We start from the raw sequence: 22,893 nt of genomic DNA, 5'->3' as shown, positions 1-22,893 counted from the left end.
ATAATGGTGATAGATTAATTCGAGCCAGCACAATGGTTAGATAGAACAAATAAACAGATGAGTTTTTTGTTTTTTAATTTATTTTCCAATTAGTTTAAAAACTGTGAAGGTTATATTACTCAAACTTGATTATATATTTTATTACAATACATTAAAAATTTTAATGACCTTTATATTTTTTGAAGATACTTTACTATTTTTGAAAGCATATTCTCTACTGCCTTGACACTACTATTCCATTACTACTTTAAATCATGTATTTACATAAGGTTATGTAAAGATAAAATACATCTTTATTCCCTTAACTGTATTAATTCACAGATTTTCATTTAAATAGCCATGCCAATTTTCCAAATTTGAAATGTGGTGAATAAAAGAAAAACAGATGTCTTGCATTTCAGTATAGGAGATTGATATCTTTTATTGTTACAAATGTGCATACTGCCACTTTCATTTGTATCTTTATTATTGATGGCATTAGGGAAAAAGATAAATTTAAAATTTTACTGGCATTTTATTGTCTTTATGTCTTCATTGGCTTCTATATAGTTTCAAGTTTTAATTTTTTTTGACATATTTCTGAAAGTACTGAGAATTCAGAAATGCCAGTGATACAGATCAAAAATTGTTGAGCATTTTATATATATTATATTTATACATGCAAAGACCATATTTCATATTGTATTTGGTATATTCATGGATTAAAATTGATAACAGCAGCTGAATGTGTACATCGTTACCTCCCTTTGGCTAGGTTCAAAATAGTGCCTATACTCATTGGTGTTTTCTTCTTTCCTTGTAGTTATCTAAATAGGGCAAGAGCAGCAGAAAGAGTGAGGAATGATGCTGCTATCTCTCCCAAACTGGTTAAAGAAAAATAATATCTCTAAGTTTTTTTTGTGTGTGTGTGTTTATATGTGTGTGAGAATTTTGTCCCAAATTTTAAGAGGATGAATAGATAAACTTTAACAAAAATGTGAACAACAAATGTGCAGCTCTCCAACAACTTCTTAAACATCATCTTATTTAAAACTATATGTAAGTTCTAGGGACCTAATTACACATTAGGTAATTTCTCACAAACAAGTAAGTAATTGTATTGCGGTCAATTATTCTCTTTTTATCTAAGTTCCATTCCTTACGTTTAAATGGAATTCCATATCTCTGTAAAAATCAAGAAGCAATTGCTCACTTCTTATTCTAGGGATTTATGCTGTTAACCTTTTAAATTCTTGTTTTGTAGGTAGTTCATAACACAGCGGTCCCCAATGCACTTGCTGTCGATTGGATTGGAAAAAACCTCTATTGGTCTGACACAGAAAAAAGGATCATTGAAGTATCCAAACTCAATGGCTTGTACCCTACTATGCTTGTTAGCAAAAGGCTGAAGTTTCCCCGAGACTTGTCTTTAGATCCTCGAGCTGGGTTTGTAAAAACTGTTAAAAATCTTAAAGATTAAGACTGTGGGTTACATTCATAGTAGTAAACCTAGTTCTATAGGTCATTAACATGAAAATCCAATGTAACATGTAAGTGTGTAGAAATTCTCACTTAGAAATTTAAAAAACTAGTAATGTGATTATCACAATGAAAGGAATAAAATTAAGATGATCGAATTTTACAGAAACTATGTTTTTTAAAGTTTTAAACACAGCTATTTTCCAACTAGTTGATAAATCCATGGTAGAAATGAATAAAACATACAGACTTCACTGATTTAATGCCTTTAAATCTTGAAGGAAAGGCAGGCCTAAGAACAAATTCTTAGATGATGTTTCGCAGTGGTTGGGGTAGTCACATATATGGACAGTGTAATCCCTGCACCACTTTATACCAGGAGACATAAGCAGTATCCATGGATAATAAATGACAGGGTGCGTTATCACGTGCCTTCAAGATGGAAAGCTGAATGGGACTATTGGTAAGAGTTTGTGATGGATCTGTTTCATTTGCATTTCATTGCAAGAATGGAGAGAAGTTACAGTAAGGACCAAGGACAGCAGGCTGGAGATTTCAGATGAGGGATGAACACATCTGAAGGTGTCAAAGCTGTCTGGTGTATGTTTGCTAAAGTTCTATAGATTATGACCATTATAATTCACTTTCAATTATGTTGTTTTGGTCAGTAGAGTGTACATAACTTTTTAACTTTTTGCACTGTAATTTAGAGTGATTACATGCTCCAAAATGATCTTTGGAGAAGTTCAACCTACTCAACATACTTGGTAAAATAACAAATTTAAAGAAAGGTTGATGTTTTGAAATAGGACACATTCACAGTAGCAAGTGGTAGGATAACTTTGGTACTCCAAATTTTTTGCAGTTTAAATTAATTAATTTTATTCACATATTTCACCAAACCACAGCTTTTATCATACCATATGCAATGATTAGATTTTGCTTCTCGTTAATGTATCTCTGTTAATTTTTTTGGTCCCTCATGTTTATAATTGGCAAAGTAATCATGTCATAGTATAATTTATAACTTAATTGTATACATTAATTTAGGTAAAAATAGTACCTAATAGGAGAAGCTTTGTACTGTGCACGTATTTTTGTTTTCAAGGTAATGTGCTCATTTTAACTTTTCACTATATAATTATGTAATCATTTTATCTTTTTGAATATTTTATTTACCATAGCAACAGAAGGTTCAAAGAGTGTCGATTTTATTTTAATTTAAACTAGATTAAATTAAAGACACTAGAAAGTCTCTTTATATGTATGTTTCAAGAAATGAAGGCCAGATGTACTAAACTTGGCTATCATCTATTCATTCTTAATTATGTGAATATTTCAATTTCTTGGATATTTTATAAGAAAGTTTATTTTTGATTTTTGATAGCTGGGTGTGGTGGCTCACGCTTGTAATTCCAGCACTTTGGGCCCCAAAGTGGATGGATCACTTGAGGTCAGGAGTTTGAGACCAGCCTGGCCAACATGGCGAAACCCCATCTCTACTAAAAATACAAAAATTAGCCAGGCGTGGTGGCGCACACCTGTAATCCCAGCTACTTTGGAGACTGAGGCATGAGAATTGCTTGAGCCCAGGAGGCAGAGGTTGCAGTGAGCAGAGATCATGCCACTGCATTCCAGCCTGGGTGACAGAGCAAGACTGTGTCTCAAAATAAAAAAAAAAAAATATATATATATATATATATATGTGTGTGTGTGTGTGTATGTGTGTGTGTGTGTGTGTGTATCTATATAAATGTGTGTATATATATATATATATTTGAGTCTCTGAACAATTGTTTTTTTTCTTCAAAATCAATATGGCTGGCTTAGCTTCTCTTCATGCTATTCAAGATGCTTCACTTTCTAATGAAAGAAACATTACCTGTTTCATAATAGCAGTCTGTGGTCTTTTCTAGTTATGAAGCAAAAACTGTGTCCTATTCTAGTGAATGCAGCTGAATCTATTAAGAGGTTTAGGTTTTATTTCTCCCAGGTTACAGTTATTACCCCGTAAACTGAAAGCAGCCTTAAGTTATCATCAACATAAACCCATCCATTAAGAGTGTCAATTAAAATAGCACAGTACAAAATTATTATAGATGCTATAAAAGACTCCATTGATTTCATTTTTTGATAATATTTGGATTATGATATAGATATGTCATATTATAACCAAAGAAAAAGGTGAAAGTTGGATCTCCTTATGAAACAATTAAAAACAACTATTTTAATGGATAAAATTTAATGGCACCTTTTTGTTCATGCTGTTTTCCTAGTTCCCCTAAGTGAGAAAATCAGGCAACTTGGATTTTAGCGTTGATGAGATGAGCTCTAGGGTGAAAATGCCATAACTGTATAAAATATTATGCAATCTTGCTTCAAAAAACGAAAGCTTAAATTTAAGATTAGTAGAAATGCAACTGAACCTTCCTATATCAGATTGCCATTGCGACTTGCATATGTTTTGAGTATATCAAAACTACTGACTCCTGTTTCCTTGAGAAGTATGATTTCTGTCCTGATATTCAGTGAGGAAAAGGTAAGAATTTGTTTAAGGGAGAATGAAGATTATCAGGCTGTCCTATGTATTAGAGCAATGATACTTTTAGAAGACGTATTGGGGGTCCTTTCTGCATTTTAATAACAGTATGTCAATTATTACAATATCACTTTAGATATGGTATTTAGCAGGAACGTAAAGATACAAGTAGACAGAAAATCTTCTAAGCTGTTATATTTAAATCCAATTGAAATCCTAATTTTTCTTATAATTTTATCTTAAGCTTCCTCTTATTTTGTGTAGTGTGGAGATGAGCATTCTAATTTACTATTAATTTAGGGTAATCGAAATAATTTACATTCAATATTGATAAATATTACCTGTATGCAGGATATGTATAAGCATTTTAAAACAGAATAGAGAATGTAAATATGTTAAAACTGCTGCAAATTTTATCTTTTTGTATAATTAAGGTGTCACTTTAGTTAATCATAACAAAGACCATTATGATAAACATTAAAGTGAATGTATGATATGCCTATTTAACAGAAAACATTACATATACTCATTCATTTATTCAACTCATATTTCTGGAATATTTACTGTATATCTAGCACTGTTGGTAGGAGTGAGAATAAAAATAAAAGGCACGGTCCCTTGTCTTCAAGTATGTTACAGTCTACAATAAAAGGCACAGTCCCCTGTCTTCAAGTATGTTGCAGTCTAGTATGTAGGTAGCTGATTAAATAATCACAATACAATACAATAACTTTGAAGGTAGAATGTTGCAGTCTAGTATGTAGGTTGCTGATTAAAGAATCACAATACAATACAACAACTTTGAAGGTAGAGAAAATGAGAAGTGTTTCTGTCTCAACTGGGATCAGAGAAAGCTTCCTGAACAAGAATGGTAGAGTAAGAGGTAGCTGAGTGATGTGGTGCTCTACAGGGCAAGAGATATTTTTAGCAAAAAGAACAGTCTGTCTAGGAAAGAACAGACACACAGAAGAGTGTGGCACATCCAACAAATTACAAGGAACTTATACAGTTGGAACAAATTAAGCATATGTAGTTATGGATCCAGTTTACTTACAGAGTAAAGGAAAGCTAGGAATAAGTCAGAACATAACACAAAATGACAGTAACAAACATTACAAGGCTTCTGTCTTTGGCAAACAGGTAGAGGAGTTGTCCCCAGAATATGGGAACACAGAAAAAGAGAAAAATACAAGAAAGGGAAATGATCAGTTTGTAGATCTATTGGGATTGGGAGTTTAATAATAATAATAATAATGATGATGGCTACCATTTCTGTAGCATTTTTTGAGTTAGAACACTTTATCAGTTTATCACTTCAGATGCATGTACTGTTTATCCAGAGTCTCTGAGAAACATAGAATTATTTGTATTACTTTCCTTATAGTTTAGATAGGCACATTTAACCACGAACTGGCTAAGTGACTTTCTCAGAATCGTTTAGGTGATAAAATATTACACCGGGGATTTAATTCAGTTTTCAGGCTTTGGTCCCAGATTTTTCCTATTACGTCATGTCAGAGTTTCCAGTAACAAAATAATCGTGGATCATAAACATGTTGTGCAAAAACCATCTGAAAAAGAGATAAAAGAAAAAAAGGACCCCAAATCCTGTAGTTTCTTCCATTGTAACAATTATTATCTTTTTTAAAAGATTTAAAATTAAGACAAGTAAGGGCTGGGCGCAGTGGCTCACGCCTCTAATCCCTGCACTTCGGGAGGCCTAGGCGGGCAGAAGACATGAAATGAGCAGTTAGAGACCAGCTGGCCAACATAGTGAAACCCCCTGTCTACTAAGAATGCAAAAACTAGCCAGGCCTGGTGACACAGGCCTGTAATCCCAGCTACCCGGGAGGCTGAGGCAGAAGAATATCTTGAACCCAGGAGATGGACATTGCAGTGAGCCCAGATGGTGCCACTGCACTCCAGCCTGCATGACAGAGTGAGGCTTTTTCTCTCAAAATAAGGTTAAATTAGTACAGGTGATGAAAGTTTTTTGGAAATGAAAAAAGCTGCCTAGATCGTTACCAGCATGCCTCATTTTAAAAGACATACTTTCATGTATTTTCTTTTACTAAAATTCTGACAATAATCTGTTAGAGGCCAGGCACGGTGGTTCACACCTGTAATCCCAGGACTTTGGGAGGTCAAGGTGGGTGGATCACCTGAGGTTAGGAGTTCGGGACCAGCCTGGCCAACATGGTGAAACCCCATCTCTACTAAAAATACAAAAGTTAGCCGGGCTTGGTGGCACGGGCCTGTAATCCCAGCTACTCAGAGGCTGAGGCAGGAGAACTGCTTGAACCAGGGAGGTGGAGGTTGCAGTGAGCTGAGGGCACTCCAGCCTGGGCAACAGAGTGACACTGTCTCAAAAAAAAAAAAAAAAAAAGTGTTAGGAAATCCACAAGGAAATAGTAGGTCCTGTTTTGAATCTGAAATATATGTTAATGAAAATATGTGAAAGACACTCAGTATTCATATCCATTATTGCCAATATGGATAATGACAATGCAAATAAATTTAGAAAGACACATTTTACCCTCTGTAACTTGATATTTTAGAATGTCCTTCAGCGTTTTCTATAGTTGGAATAACTGCCAAATTTTCCAAGACAAGCAGAAATATTACTTCCTCTCTAAAACATTTTCTAATTGTGCCTAACTGGTCACCACATATTGAACATTTAACATTATATGACTGTTTTTAGCTGAAATGTCTTTCTCTCCATCTAGAAAGTAATTTCCTTTAGCACAAAGGTCATGTCTTAATCATTTTTTGTGCCTAACATGGAGACTGTTAAATTCACTGTTGAAGAAGACTGATAAATGAGTAACTAGATGTACACAGAGAATGAGGTTATAGCTGCAGAGACCTTGTGCCTGCACCTTTGCACAAACCAATACACTGGTATGTTAATAACCTGCATATTTCAAAGAGAAGAGTCATAAGGGAACTTTTGTTGTGATGGAATGAAAGGCAGACCAAGATGAAAATTCAGTTTCTGATTTCTGTAGAGGAACACAGAAATATTTCATTAAACTATATATTCACATAAGAAAAACTTTTTTTAACCAATTTTTTAAATCTATCCAAACAGCTCATTTCAGTATTCTCATATTCAGGCAAAAACACACAGGGAAATAATATAAATGATTAATTTTATAATTCAAAGTCAGAGATAATTGCAGGTGGAAAGAAAAAACTTCTTCAAATTTAATACTTGAATTCAGGAAAAAAATAGTAAAAGCTGAGAAAGACTTCTATTTAACCAATTTTATAGAAATACAATGTATAATATTCAACTATAAAAGACATTCTCAAATTCACAGAGGCCTATTGTTATGGTTACAAGCAGACATTCTTTTATGTGCTTATACTTCATTATATCTCACAGAATAGGTACTATTTGGGGCTGAAATTTTACATATGAGATTGGGGTAAACATTGCATATTATCTGGGTGCAATTTAGATCTCTTTCAGCATTTTCACTGCAGTTGTCACTTTTAGCTTTAATTATTTATAATACATTTTTACATAGGTAATTTTTAAGGGTTTCATTTCAGAAGTTAAAATTACCATTATGTTTAGCACAATCTTATTGACAAATTTGAAAAAAAAAAAAAGTATAGCAATGGGGCATAAGTATGGAAAGGAAATGATATCTAGCCAACAGAAGTTAGCTACCACTTATTGAGAGATAAAATAAATCCTGTGTTTATGAAGGCTCATGCTTACCTGAATACAGTTGAACACTTTCCTTCAGTGTAGTAGAGTATTATCCATAATATTCTTCTGCTTGATGAGTATTTAAATAGACGAATCATGTAATAACTTACATAAAATCAAGGCAAATTATGTCCAAAGATATCTACAATCCAGATGCAAAAGGTAGTCTAGTAGGAAAGTATTAGTAAACTAAAAATATATTAATATGCATATTTCATATTTAAGTCAGATAATAATAATAGCTAATATTTGCTGAGCACTTGCTACATACTTACCAACGTTCTATGTTTGTTTCATATATTGTCTCATTTAATACTCACAGTGACCCTGTGAGAAGAAACTGTAATTGCTTCTTTTAGACATGAGGCAATCCAAGCTCAGGAAGGCTAATTACAGCTCCTTAAGTTCACATAACTAGTAATGAGAGGACTTGGGATCTGAGCCCATGTAATCTGTTTCTAGGATTTCTTTGCTTCAGATGCTGTATAGTGCTTGTTAGAAGAGAAGTCAGTGTACAGATCTAGAAACCTGAGTCCTTGTTCCAAGTTTCCCCATCATAATACACAAAGCAGATAACCTTTTATATTCTGTTATCACTTTATCAGGGAAAACTTTAAGCTATATGATCTCCAGTACCCTCAATAACCAGAATTAAAATTCGAAATTGGCATGGTGGTTCACGCCTGTAATCCCAGCACTTTGGGAGGCCGAGGTGGGTGGATCGCAAGGTCAGGAGATCGAGACCATCCTGGCTAACACGGCGAAACCCTGTCTCTACTAAAAATACAAAAAATTAGCCGGGTGTGGTGGTGGGCGCCTGTAGTCCCAGCTACTCGGGAGGCTGAGGCGGGAGAATAGTGTGAACCCGGGAAGAGGAGGTTGCAGTGAGCCGAGATTACGCCACTGCACTCCAGCCTGGGCGACAGAGTAAGACTCCTTCTCAAAAAAAAAAGAAAAAAAAAATTCTAAATTGAGTTATACTTTGTCCTAAAATCTGAAAGAAATAAAACGTCATTTTTCTCAAGAAATTTATAAGGTGGTTGTGAAGATGAGTTTTTTTCCAAAGAACTATTTGTAAGCACAACAATTTTTCATGCCTTCCTCCATCTAGGTAAAATTATTATTCACTCTTTTGTACTTCCATAGTAAAAAATTTTTATTAGCTGAAAAGTGAAAATGAGACTGTAATGAAAAACTCTGATTTGAGCTAAATTTCACACAATTCATAAGTGGGGAGTAATTTGGAGAGGTATATTGGGCCCAGTGAGAAAGGGTTTTCATTCGAGGGAGAGAATTTCAGTTCTGGAACTCTTAACCAAACTTATTGAGTGTGATGTAACAGATGTTGGACTTCATGAAATAATATGCTTTTTCTCTTCCTGGTGTCTTGGTTCATAGTGATGGTAAGACTACCAGATGAAAAATTTCAAAATACAAATGAAAATTTAAAATCGCAATTATATGGAAGTTAGACCACTTGAAATTTGTAGTTTACTTAAGAAACATTATTATTGACATCTAATAATTTTCAATGCTTTTATTGATAGCACTGATCACATGTACTGATCAAATTTAATGGAGAAAAACCCTTTTTCACTTTTGAGGTATTTAAATTGCAAGTACAATTACATGTAGAGTAGCTAAATAGAACTATGATGGCACTCTCTAATTAAACCAGTTTGGATGTGTTATTTTTAATGTTATAGAAATCATTGAATTATTACTTTTAATTTTTATTTTCTTATATGCAATTCTTAAAAAACATAACATGGTATATAGAAGCATAAATAAATTTAATCATATCTAAGATGTGAGAGAAGCTGGAATAAATGTATTACATTTCAGATAAATCAAAAATTAATATGTTAGTATTCCCAAGATTCAAGGTCAGTAAGGCAAAGAGAATTGTTCTGATTTATTTCAACAAGGTAAACTTTTTATTTTTACTTCGTTCTGATTCAGTTTCTTCTTTTGCATCTCTTCTGTGATGATCCCCAGTATAGGCAACAAGGTACTTCTCCATAAATTTATTAGAAAGGATTGAATTGTACGTTTTCTTAGAAGATGTATTTCACTGACGTGTTCACTTTTCAAAAGAAAACTATACCAAAAATAATTCAAGATTTTAAAAAGCATAGCATCATTTTTGAGGGGCTTAGGTTCTATTATTATTGATAATTTGAGATTTTCAAAGTATGTTTAAAGTTAACATGTATATACAAAAACACTGGGTAGGAATTCCAGTATTGCCCTATGTGAACTTGACTTAGTGTTACCAGACCCAAGTTTATTTTACATTTTGACTTTCAGAGCTCTTTGAATCTCTGTTCATAACATTCCACATTTTGTTTAGGTTTTATCAGAAATATATTTCTTCTTTTTTAAGCGCCATACTTCATTAGTACTTCAATGATAGTTTGACTATCAAATAACTTTTCTATTATCTTTATAAGCCATACCTTTATGCAAATCAAGAAAATGATTGTCAAAACACAATATTGTGTGTGTTCTTTACAATGATTATTTAGGTTAGCTTTGTATTTGATAAGTGGTTTTTTTCCTGAAAACTCTTTCCTTTTTAGTATGTGGTTAAAATATCTGAACATAATTATGTCTGTCAGAATTTATGAGAAAAAATTTCTTTAAAGAATGTTTTAGATTTAAATTGAATATACCGGTTTTACAATCATATAAAATATTTTCAAACCAAATTATTTTGATGCAAATCTTGTAAATCTGAAGAACTAATTGCTGAGTATTATATCTGGCAAAAAGAAAGAATGAAATAGAGAAAAATCTACTTGTGTTAATAGATTTCAGTGTCAGAGTTGGAATGTGAAAATAACATTAAAGATCCTATAACTCGAATCTTTATATAGACAAGGAAACATCTGAAACATAAAGTAATCTTTCTTGCTTTGAGGAAAAACCCAAAAAAACAAATGGCTTAATCAAACAGAGAAAAATGTCTAAGTAATCTGCCGCTTATACGTTATTTGCATTTTATCGGGTGTAATATTTATACTGAACTCAACCTAATTATATAGTATCAATATTACTTAATTCACTTACTGTATTTTCCCCACTTTCTGGACTGTCGTATCTAGAACTTCTGATAACATAATGTAAATCACTGCTGTCCAGTAGAACTTTCTGTGATAATGGAAGTGCTGCATATTTATGCTGTTAGGTATGATGGCCACTAGACACACATGGTTACTGAACACTTGAAATGTGACTCGTGTGACCAAGGAGCAATACAGTTCATTTCATTTCATTTTATTTTAATTAGTTTAAATTTAAACAGTTATAATTGGTTAGTGGATACCATATTTAGCAATGTATAAATGTGCACCTCCATAATTCCTTTTGAATTTTTCATTGATAATACACCAAAAGAGAAAGTATATATAGTGATAATTGTATTCCTTCAACGTTGATAGGTATCTTTTGAAAGTTTACATATATTAGTTTTGAACATCTATAATTGGTTAACACTTATGATATTATTACATAATATTGTTATATATGAGTTTGTGTTCTAAAATAAACATATGTTTAAACTTTTGTGAATATTTCAAATCATACTAGATGTGTAATAAAACACCATAAGAAATTTTGCATCAAAGGATGTTTCTTAAAAGCCGCAATTCAGAAAAATGGCAAGAATTAATGTGGGAACAGTTGAGCAAAAAAGTAATATATTGTTTGATGTTTTTGCTCCCAGAGAATCTGTAAACAAAATGGTTATTGATTTTCTTTCCTAGATATTTGTATTGGATTGACTGCTGCGAGTATCCTCATATTGGCCGTGTTGGAATGGATGGAACCAATCAGAGTGTTGTCATAGAAACCAAGATTTCTAGACCTATGGCATTAACAATAGATTATGTTAATCGTAGACTCTACTGGGCCGATGAAAATCACATTGAATTTAGCAACATGGATGGATCTCATAGACACAAAGGTTGGTCCAGTAGCATAAATATTCTAGTATTTTACCAGGTCATAAAATATTTATTTAAAAATATATATTTATTTTATATGCTTTGTCTCATAAAACATATTTAATTTAAGGTTACATTATTATACTTCTTTATAAAAATATTGGTAAATTAGAATTAGATGTATTTATTCAAAAATTATGCATAAGATTTTACACTATCAATGTTTTCTTTAATTGTATTTTTCTAAATAGATTTTCTAGTAAATGGGCAGTAGTTTTATAAATTAATATTCATATGCGTCCCAATTGAATTGAAATAGAAGGTTATTTGCTTGTGAATATGAGGCTATTACTGCAATCTGCTAGGATTTCAATTTTCTTAAAAAACTGAGTAATAGTCTTATAAGTTATCAGTTAAGCTATGTACATGACTAAAGTTATTGTTACCTAATCACAGCAGCAACAATAATTAACATACAAAATAGTAACAGACAAGGATATAACAGAGAAGATGTAACCTATAGTTAAACATGACATGGATATAGCAGAAGCCACAAATGACTCAAATTACGTCAAAACGTTTTAGGTAACAGGTAGCTTTTTAAGAATTAGATTTTTTCCTGAACAAACAAATGAATTTTTATTGATCTTCACTAACCTAGTGTCACCTTTGCTGTCAGGGGTTTACATTTCCAAACATCACTTAAAATAAGAGTTTCAAAGCGAGGTCCCAAATAAAGTCTACATGTTAATTCAGTTTAGCTTATCAAGTTACTTCCTTCTCTGGCATTAAGCTTAAGACAAAAACACCTGGAGGTGGGAAGGACGGGAAATGGCAAGGAAGAGAGGATTATTCTTAATCATCAAGTAATACTCTGCCAGTGTGTTCCAGTGTGGAATAAAGCAATGACTTTAAAAAGAAAAAAGGTAAAAGGCACCAAAGTTACACCACTTAATAATTTTACCTATATTCCTGTCAGTTGATGTTTAAACAAATACATCTTTTCATCCTTCTAACTAGTAATGTTGACAGGAAGTTTTTAGAGGCGCTTTCTTAAGGGTGAGAACATTGTAATACAAAGAGTGTAGTTGGATGAGTCACTTACTTAGATGTTGGCATTCCAATTATGGAGATAAAAAACTCATCAGGATGCAATTTAAGTGAAAAATTATTTAAAGAACACTTTAGGATTTTAATTACAGCAAAAGGAATGTTGACAGATTGAAATCACACCTAGCATTTAGAAGTTATATGTCCCCCAAAGAATCAATAATGAAATGTTCTGCCTCATTCTTGGGTTGCATAATTGAAAGTTTTATTGTGACAATCGGTACTTTTCCTATGTAACCATAAACCTTTTCATTTTTCGCCTCCATATAAAGTGCTAGGTGGTTGTACATGTATTACTTTGTGCTAAAATTTCATTGTACAACAAAATTTATATATATATTTTATTAGGTAGGTGACTATTTAAAAACACTGCAGTATTAAATATTTGCCTTTCATTTGAGTCTTTGAAGTCTGAATAGCTAAAATTGTTAAAAAATATTAGATCTATTAGAAACTATTGACTTCATCTCCTACTTATTATGAAAAAATCATGTCACTTACGTGGTGACTAATGCTTTGATAACCTTAATACAAAATTAAGTGCATGTTAAAGTGTCAATCACAATACTGGTGGTGACTTTGGATAGAGAGACATGTGTAACAAGTAGAAATGGTACTAAATGTATTAAATAGTAAAATATTTGGCTGAAAGATAGTCTAGTATGATGTTATTAAAAATTTCAAACTTGATTTTGAAAATGCATCAAGACTTAAATGGGAAGAAAAGTAGAGTTGCAGCCTTCAGAATATTTTCTCCTGAAGGTTTTCTCAGAAAGACTAGTGAAAAATTCATTAAGTGCCTTATCAGGCATCTGCCAATATCTGAGCGCAGGCCAATAATTATCTGGTAGTTACTAATGAGGTACTAATTGAAGCCAGCCTGAATTATGCCAACTCTACCATCAATGAAAGAAAGAGCCATTAATTTGCCATGTTTGTAAAGTGGAATTGGATTATTCTACTTGCATTTGCCCCATAAAGACAAAGGATGCTATGGTTTGCTAGTTGTTTATTTGCAGGTGGAAAATGAGACATTTATATCAATAACTTTTGTGTTACTTCATCACTAGCCACTTTTTTTAAACCAGACCAATATTATTTTTCTCATTTATTATATTTCTTAAAACTGAAATCTGAGCTAACCAGAATGATGAAACATGCCAATCATGACAAAGTAAATTGAGAATATAAAAAATGTATGAGACTTTTCAGAACAACAGCCCTTTCTCATAAGCCAAATTTTAGAAAAGTTAGCCCTTGGACTTTATGGTTTAAAAAGCTGGGTATTTTTCCCCCAAAGATATTCCAGTTTACACCACAGAGTAATTTTATAAATGAAGCATTATTTTATCATTATTTGTCTGGTCCAAGAATATCTGAGGTTTCTAAAAACTCTGTGACTTAAACAAAAGTTCAGATTATCTCCAAGGTACATGTGCCTTACAATTTGTTTGAGAGCTTCCATTCCCCTTTCTTTGCTGCCTGATCTATCCTAATTCACCCTCCTGCCAAATCCACACACCACATTGAAAACCTGAACAAAAAATTCCAAAATACATCAGTCAATTTCCTAGCTTAGGAAAATTTAGGTGCAATCTTAGTCACATGAACCTCTCCCTAATCTTTATCTCTCTGTATCACTCTACTGTTATTCACTATAGTAACATATGATATAATATTAATAATATAATGATACAGTAAAAGACATGCTACTGAATAAGTCAGACAGTATATTTTAAATTACATCTTCATTAGTTTATTTTATTAATTGCTCTGATTTCTTCCTTTTAACTATGTCCATCATTCATTCATTCATTCATTCATTCATTCAATATTTACTGACCTGTCTTTCTGTGCCATGCACTATGCTAGGCCCCTGGTGTTGTAAAGATGAATGAGTCTCTACCTTCAGAGAATAACTCAATTGGCAAAACAAATATGCAGGTAAAGACATAAATTAGATTGGGGGTAAGAAGTATGTGCAAAATATTCCAAAAATGCAGGCAGGAGTACTGAAGACTGCTAAAGTGGGAAGATCTTTGAGCAGTTTGAGAGATTAAGTAAAAGCTCCCCATAGAGGGAAAATGTAAGGATTCTTCACACAGAGGGAACAGCATGTGCAAAGATGTAATAGAGTCTTGAAATAGCATGGGGTTTACTCAATTTGGCTATGACTCGAAGTCATATAAGAAGGAGATAATGACACTATATGAACAAGGGCAAATTGGGGCCAGATTGTCACAAGCCTTGTATGCTAAGTAATTTGGAATTTATCCTTAGGTCACAGGGAGCTATTGATGGTGTTTAGTTGTTGGAGTGCTGTTATTAGATTTGACAACAGCATGCGAAATGAAAGACCCTGGAAGGGCAACCAATTTAGAGACTGTTAAAATATTTTAGGAGAAAATGTTTGAAGTGATTATAGCTGTGGGAATGGAAATACAGTGTTAGGTTCAATAGTTATGTAGTAGATCAAACTGGAGATATATATAAGCTTAGAAATACTGGTAGTGGCATTATAAAAATTAAGTAAATGATTTATATTATTATTGAATTAGCTAGGGGAAAAGAATTACAATATTTGATGACTTATTAGTTTTGCATATATTTGTACAGTTTTAAAAAGAATTAATAGTGCCAAACTAAGCCTAATTTAGATATTCAGAATCTCTATGTTACGATGCTGTATTTTGGTGGGAGATGCGTTAATTTTAACAGCAAAAGTGCTATTCTAAAGACGTGGTTAAACAGTAGATATTATGCCCTTCCCTAAAAGGCATTTCAGTAAACCTGATAATTTAACTAGAATAAAGTTTGCAAATAAGTGACACTATTTCCTCCTACTCTCTCTTGAGACATGGAATAGGTCCAGTGAGAGACTTGCCAATTTGAGGGTGTCGTCTAGGTAGAAATATTCAGTTTTTAAATACATTGTTATATGAAAACAGACTGATCCTAATGTATAAATAAAAATATTCTTCTTGTAGGTCCATATATTTGGGTTTGATTCCTTACAACTCCCAAACTGAAACCCTCCTAGGAGAATTTTAGGCTTTGATTTTAGATAAGAAGTAATACGCCTCTGCTGGAGTACTGATCTTTCAGTGAAAGGATCTCCTCAAACTGGAGAAAGCAAACCTTTAAGATCTTAAAAGAAGTCTGGGAACCTCAAGGATCTGGGTCAGGTTGGGATGGGATCTACCGCTAACTAGCTTATTCACCCTGAACAGTGTAGTTAAAGTCCCTGGACCTCAGTTGCCTCATTTGTAGAAATAAGGGTGTTGAAAAATATGACACGAAAGGGAAGTCCAGAACTAGAACTTTAAACCTCCAGTTACATGGATCAATCAACACTTTCAGAATCTTTGCCAAATCTCTACGTTTTAATCTCAAATGAGTCTTCCTTAATTTAAGCCTAAGAGAGGGAGTTTGGAAATCTGTAATAATTAAATGCTTTCTCATTCAACCTTGATGAAAATATCAAACTGCCAAAACAATCCCCAGTCCGGAGTGTTATCATAAAGATTACTAACATATTTTAAAGTTGAACACTTGTAAACTAATCAAATTAATGATGGAGGAGAAAACCTATACTCTTGATCATTACCTTGTCCTGTACATTTTACACATAGTATTTATTTTGTCTTTTAACGGACATTTTCTTAGCCTGCTAATGGGATTCCAAGAACAGGGGTCATCCTCTTATGAACTAAGTCTTTTATTAGAAGCCTACTGATTTCAAGGGACTGTGCTTGATGCAATATGTGCTCTTGTAATTATTCTACCAACCTATATATGTAATAAGTGCTATTAAAGCCATTTGCCAGCAAGGGAATATGTTCAAAGAGATTAAGTAACCTGTTCAAAGTCACAGAGCTAGTAATCAAAAGAATCAAAATTTGAACTGAAATCTACCTAATTCCAGGGCCTGCTTTCTTTCCAGTTTTCACACAGCACCCTTGTTTTTGAACAGACAATTGAAGATTGAAACCTACTTGTTAGAGCTTCTGATATTAATAGTTATAGCATAAGTGTACACTTACACAAATAAAGTTGAATCCATACCTGAAATCTTTCAGATTGATTTAAGTATTGGACAGGTAAATTGCATAATATATGAGGAAAAAACACACAAAAACAAAGCCACTAGAATATAATTACTATAAAAGAAAGCATGTATCTCAGTAAATCCAAATATTTTTTGTATCTTTTTCAAAATGAAAAGAGCAGTGATGTTGCTTTAAAATGTATACCCTGTGTCTTAGTCTGTCTGGGATGCTTTAACAGAATACTATTGGCTGGATAATTTATTGCATACATTTCTGGAGGCTGGGAAGTCCGTGATCAATCAAGGTGCCAGTAGAATCAGTGTCTAGTAAAGGGCTCACTGTCTGCTTCATAGATGGTTCCTTGTTGCTGTGTCCTTTCACGGCAGAAGGGGCTAGTGAGCTCCTTTGAGTTTCTTTTATAAGGGCACCATTCCCATTTATGAGGATAGAGTCCTCATGGCTTAATCACTTCCCAAAGGCCCACCTCTTAGTACTATCACACTGGGTATTAGGTTCCAATATATGAATTTTGGAGGGACGTCAACATTCAGACCATAGCATTCTATCCCTGGGCCCCCAATATTCATGTCCTTCTTATGTGCAAAATACACTTATTTGATCTCCATAGCCCCCAAATTCTTAACTTGTTCCAACACTAACTCAAAAGTCTGTAGTCTTCTCTATATCTTTTCTAAATCCGATGAGTGAAACTTAAGATATGATTTATTGTTCTCCTGCTGTGAACCTGTAAAATCAAACATATTATCTGCTCCCAAAATACAATGGTGCACTGGGCGTAGGATAAACACTTCCATTCCAAAAGGGAGAAATAAGAAAGAAGAAAAAGGTAATAGTGTCCTGACCAAACACCAAAACCAAAGAGGAAAACATTAAATCTTAAGGTTCCAAGATAATCTTTTCTTAAGAGCATATCTGGTGAGAGCTCAGAAGAAGAGGGAAGCTGTAGAGAAAGCCTTCATATTCTTGAATAAACTTCTCTAAATTTTGCCTTCTGGACACACTGGTGTGGCGATTGGGCTCCAAAAGTTCCAGGGGGGCCTGCCTCAATAATTTTTCTGGGTATAGCCCATTTTCCACCTCTTATGGGTTGGAATCTCATGCCTGTGGCTCTCCCAGGCTGAAGTTGCAAGCTGGTGGCTCTAGCAGTCTGAAGTTTCCAGGTGACTCCGCCCCCACAGTTCTGCTTGGCATTGCCTTATAAAGGACACTGCAGTGGCCCAACCCCATGGCTCCATTATGCATTGCCCTAATAATAGGAGCTCTCTACTGTGGCCCCACCCCTGTGGCAGTTGTCTACCCCAACCCCAAGGCTCTCTGTGGCATTTTTTGAAGTTTCGATCAAGGCAGCCAGGCCCTTGCTGCATGTGCACTCTGCATCCTGGTGGAAATTGCGGTGTGTGAACATCACCAAGACTTACTATATTTGACTTCCAAAGGGACAGCCTGAGTTGCATCAGGGCCTGCTTGCACCACACCTGGCCTGGCTAAAGAGCACCACATGGAAAAGTGGGGAGAAAAGCCTTGAAATGGTTCTGCTTCCGAGCCTCTGGCATTCTGGGCCTGTGATGGATGGGGTAGCCTTGAGGAGCTCCAAAATGCTTTTGAGGTCATTCTTACACTGTCTTGATAAGTAGCACCTGGCTTCCACCCATCTATACTAATCTCTTTATCAAATGATCCCTTGGCCACACCCTTGATATTCTCTCTCTCAAATGCTTGTTCATTCTTTACAAGATGGCCAGGCTGACAATTTTCCAAATCTTTTTCTGCTTTCATTTTGGTTTTAAATTCCATTTGTAATTCCTTTCTCTCCTTGCATTTTACTATAAACAGTGCAACAAAGCCAAGTACCTCCTTCAACACTTTACTTAGAGATTTCTTCTGGCAGATATCCTATTTTATTGCTGTTAAGTTCTGCTTTCCACAAAATACTAGGATGCAAACACAATTCAACCAATTTCTGTGTCGATTTCACTCATGAGGGTAGAACTCTCATGACAATCATTTCTCAAAGCCTCCACCTCCACCTTTTAAGACTTTTTTTTTTTTTTTTTTGAGATGGAGTCTCCCTCTCTCTCCCAGGCAGGAGTGCAGTGGCTTGATCTCGACTCACTGCAGCCTCTACCTCCCAGGTTCAAGCAATTCTCCTGGCCCAGCCTTCCAAGTAGCTGGGATTAACAGGCACCTGCCACGAGGCCCAGCGAATTTTTTTTTTTTTTTTAATTTTTACTAGAGATGGGGTTTCACCATGTTGGCCAGGCTGGTTTTGAACTCCTGACCTCAAGTGCTCCACCCGCATTGGCCTCCCAAAGTGCTGGGATTACAGGCATGAGCCACTGCACCAGGCCTAATACTGTTATATGAGATATTAGGTGTCAACATATGAATTTTGGGGAGACACCAACATTAAGACCATAGCACCATGATTTAGTGGGATAGTTGCATATTAGAGTTTGCTATGTTAAAGTAACTACATTCCCTGCACATAAGAAAAAATTTGTTATAAATTTGAGATTTTTTATTGATTTTATGCATTGCAAAAAGTATAGCCTTCTCTGAATGGATTGTCTATTAACATTAGTTAAAAATATCTCCTGAGAAAAATTTTAGAAATAACATTGCATATATACCTTAGCTTAGAGATTTCATTTTCCATTTAATGAAAAGAAAGGTAAATATTAGAAAATTCTATTTTGACTGAAATTTATTTTTGACCACTTGTATCAAAGTAAATAAATTCAGATTTAGTTCTTTTCAATTTTGGTTGCTTGTGCCATTGAACTTCCGATATTTTAGGCAGGTAGGTAGTATTTTGGAAAAGAAAAGGCTGAAAATACTGTGTGAACATTAATAACAAAAGGGTGAACTAAGAAAAAGTTATGTTTGACCTTGAGTTTTTAAGTTTATTTGTTCCAATAAATTGTTTTTTTCAGGATACTCTTCAGTGTATCCAAAAATGATTTAACTTTGTGTTAAGTCAGTTGGTTATGTACATATTTTATCCAGCATTTTGGAAAAAATTATACTCTAACTGTTAATTTTCTCTGAAGAGTAATAGTTGGGTATGATTCTGAACTATAGTTTACCACTGAACTCTTTTATATTTTGTGAGCAAAATTGTTTAAAATTTCTAGCAATTATGTTCACTACAGCTCATCATTTAAAGGATAACTGTTTCTATACCCCAGACCTGAAGAGCCTCATATTAAAGTGTCAATATTGTAGTCTAACTCTGTTGTTTGTTTATTGCTCTGGGAATCCAGTTTGTGTTGTGAGGGGGCAGTTCTGTGTTTGGATTTAAATATCTAAATCATAACCCATGCAGTGTTAGTCTAATTAATTTTGGAAAAAGGAATCTAGATCTCAGCATGTTACTGGGGAAATGGCGTGAAATATATTGTAAGAGTTTGTTCTGAAGACAAAAATAAAAACACTGAAAGAGACAAATAGAATATTTTGTGTTCACATATTCCGAAACCCAATCTCTCTTGCATTTGGATTTTTAGAAAATTTAGATATCCGCTGTAGCCCACCAAAAAAAAAAAAAAAAAAAAAAGGAGGAAATTGAAATAATACTTCCACCCCCCGACCTCCACTATTTTATAATATTCTAGAGTGTTTCTTTCTTGGTAAGATATTGCATTTTAGTACTTTTGAAAAAAATTCTATCATTCACAGTCCATTACAAACAGTAGATTTCACAGGCTATTTTATGCCAACGGTGTTGATGTGCTGCTGTTTACAATACAATAAAAGTTAATGGAAGAGAGCAAAATACAATTCAATTACTATAGAAATGTTTCTAAACCAGTAAAATAAATTGAAATTAACTGCCATTTCTAAAATGTCTTAGAATTTCAGTGTCAATCATGTCTTTCAGTTTTGTCCCTTGAATGCATTAAATTTGCATATATGTTTAGGGAGTTTTTTTTTCTTTTGCTGTTTTTTTTTTTTTTTTTTTGCAAATGTCATGTGTTCCACATGCTTGTAAAAATAGGAACTTTTAAGTATTACCCTCATTTGAGTTATCAGTCATTTTCAACAATCTCATCTATTCCAAATACAAGGTGGTGGAGTATGCGAAAAGAATAAGTAGATTAGGGATCAGTAGGTTTACTTCAGGTCCAGTTACTTCCTAATTTAGGCATGTTGCTTTGCCAGACTATTGTGCAATGTTCTTATTCATAGAATAAGGCTTCTATTTATTCAGTGATTTCCTAACATTTCTTAACAGGAATTTGGCCGAGGTTGAATCTAGGACAGAGGAGGACTGTTCTATCAATTCTCTCACTTATGCTTACTTTTTGCTGGGACTACCTAGAACACTGATAGAGTTTGGATATTTGTTCCTGCCCAAATCTCTTGTTGAATCATAATCCCCAGTGCTAGAGTTGGGGCCTGGTAGGAGGTGGTGGGTCATGGGGCAGATCCCTTATGGCTTGTGCTGTCTTCATGATAGTGGTCATTTAAAGGTGTGTGGCACCTCCCCACCTGCGTCTTGCTCCTGTTTTGCCATGTGATGTGTCTGGTCCCCCTTCTTCCTCTGTCATGATTATAAGCTTCTTGGCGCCTCCCTAGAGGCCTAACAGATGATGCCAGCACCATGCTTCTTGTAAAGCCTGAAGAACCATGAACCAATTAAGCCTCTTTTCTTTATAAATTACCCAGTCTCAGGTATTTATTTGTAGAAATGCAAGAATGGTCTAATGCAAGCACATTTGAAAATGCTTGTAATATGTTACACTCTTCTACATTTTTATTTTAGAAATATATTTATAATTGCAGGAATATGAGAAGACCAGATACTAAACTCATGTAAATAACTATACTTGATATCTGTCCCAGAGGCAAATGCTTTTCAAAGGCTTCAGTTTTTATTAAGACTCTCTAACAAAGAAATTCCTATGTATATGTGTGTTGAATATAATAATTCTTATAGTAAGTACTTATAGTCAGGTTCAGACTATCACATTCATTTCTGTGTACTGTGAAGGGTTTATCACCAGCAGAATGGCCCAGAAAGTTTCGAAGCAAAAGGAATATACTTTACCAAGTGCATGAACCAATGTTGCTTTGTTTACTTCACAGGTTAGAGAGAATTGTCATCGTCCTACTAATGTATTTTTAGTCAGTCTTGTTTTCAAAACAAGTGTACTACAGTTTAGACAGTCTGCTTTATAAAACTTCACATTCATTAACAGGAATACTCTTTGGATGGTAGATATTGAAATGGCTATATTTGACCTTTATTATAAGCAATTTAAAAATAGGTAAGAGAAAGGAAGGGATTAAATGATATTAAATTTAATATTCCTAATCTATATGGAGGGTACATATTATTTGAAATGAGAACATAGACAACATGAGGCAAGAAATACTAGAAAATAATGGGCTATGCATGCCTTCAGCTCTAATAATGGCTTAAATCTAAAAAAGATTTCTAAATACAGTATGAATTTCTTTTTTATTTATTTTTTATTATTATTATTTTTTTGAGACAAAGTCTCGCTCTGTCACCCAGGCTGAAGTGTAGTGGCACAATCTTGCCTCACTGCAACCTCTGCCTCCCAGATTCAAGCGATTCTTCTACCCCAGCCTCCCGAGTAGCTGGGACTAGAGGCATGCAGCACCATGCCCGGCTAATTTTTGTATTTTTAGTAGAGATGGTGGTTCACCATACTGGCCAGGCTGGTCTCGAACTCCTGATCTCAGGTGATCCACCCACCTCAGCCTCCCAAAATGCTGGGATTACAGGCGTGAGCCACCACTCCTGGCCACAGTATTAATTTCTATGCTTTGACATTATGTATTACACGTATTTAAGTGTCCCAGTAGAAACTACTATACTAAGGAGAGACACAAGTTTATTTTGGACATTTGATCAATATCACTATTCAAAAGTTAGCATATAATCTACTTTCAGGCACTGTCAGCTCTGATCTTCCTGATCTGTGACATATACTAAAAGGAAAAGCTACTTTCCATCCCAGCAAGTTCTCATTGAAGGACCATGATATTTAATATCGGAAAAATAAACTTTCAATA

General features: G+C 34.1%; 1 protein-coding gene across 2 annotated transcripts in view; it reads left to right on the top strand.

The window, feature by feature from the left end:
* Positions 1-22,893, top strand: part of LRP1B (LDL receptor related protein 1B) — a 1,943,477-nt gene that overhangs the window by 1,678,284 nt on the left and 242,300 nt on the right. For both annotated transcript variants that reach the window (XM_055261032.2, XM_063631317.1), the window contains exons 59-60: positions 1,244-1,425; positions 11,489-11,688. In XM_055261032.2, the coding sequence (XP_055117007.1) occupies positions 1,244-1,425; positions 11,489-11,688 (382 nt within the window). The remainder of the gene's footprint in view (positions 1-1,243; positions 1,426-11,488; positions 11,689-22,893) is intronic.

The sequence above is a fragment of the Symphalangus syndactylus genome, chromosome 22, assembly GCF_028878055.3.
Source record: "Symphalangus syndactylus isolate Jambi chromosome 22, NHGRI_mSymSyn1-v2.1_pri, whole genome shotgun sequence".
Taxonomy (NCBI): domain Eukaryota; kingdom Metazoa; phylum Chordata; class Mammalia; order Primates; family Hylobatidae; genus Symphalangus; species Symphalangus syndactylus.
Note: the sequence above shows the minus strand (reverse complement) of the source record. Positions and strands in the feature narration are given on the sequence as shown.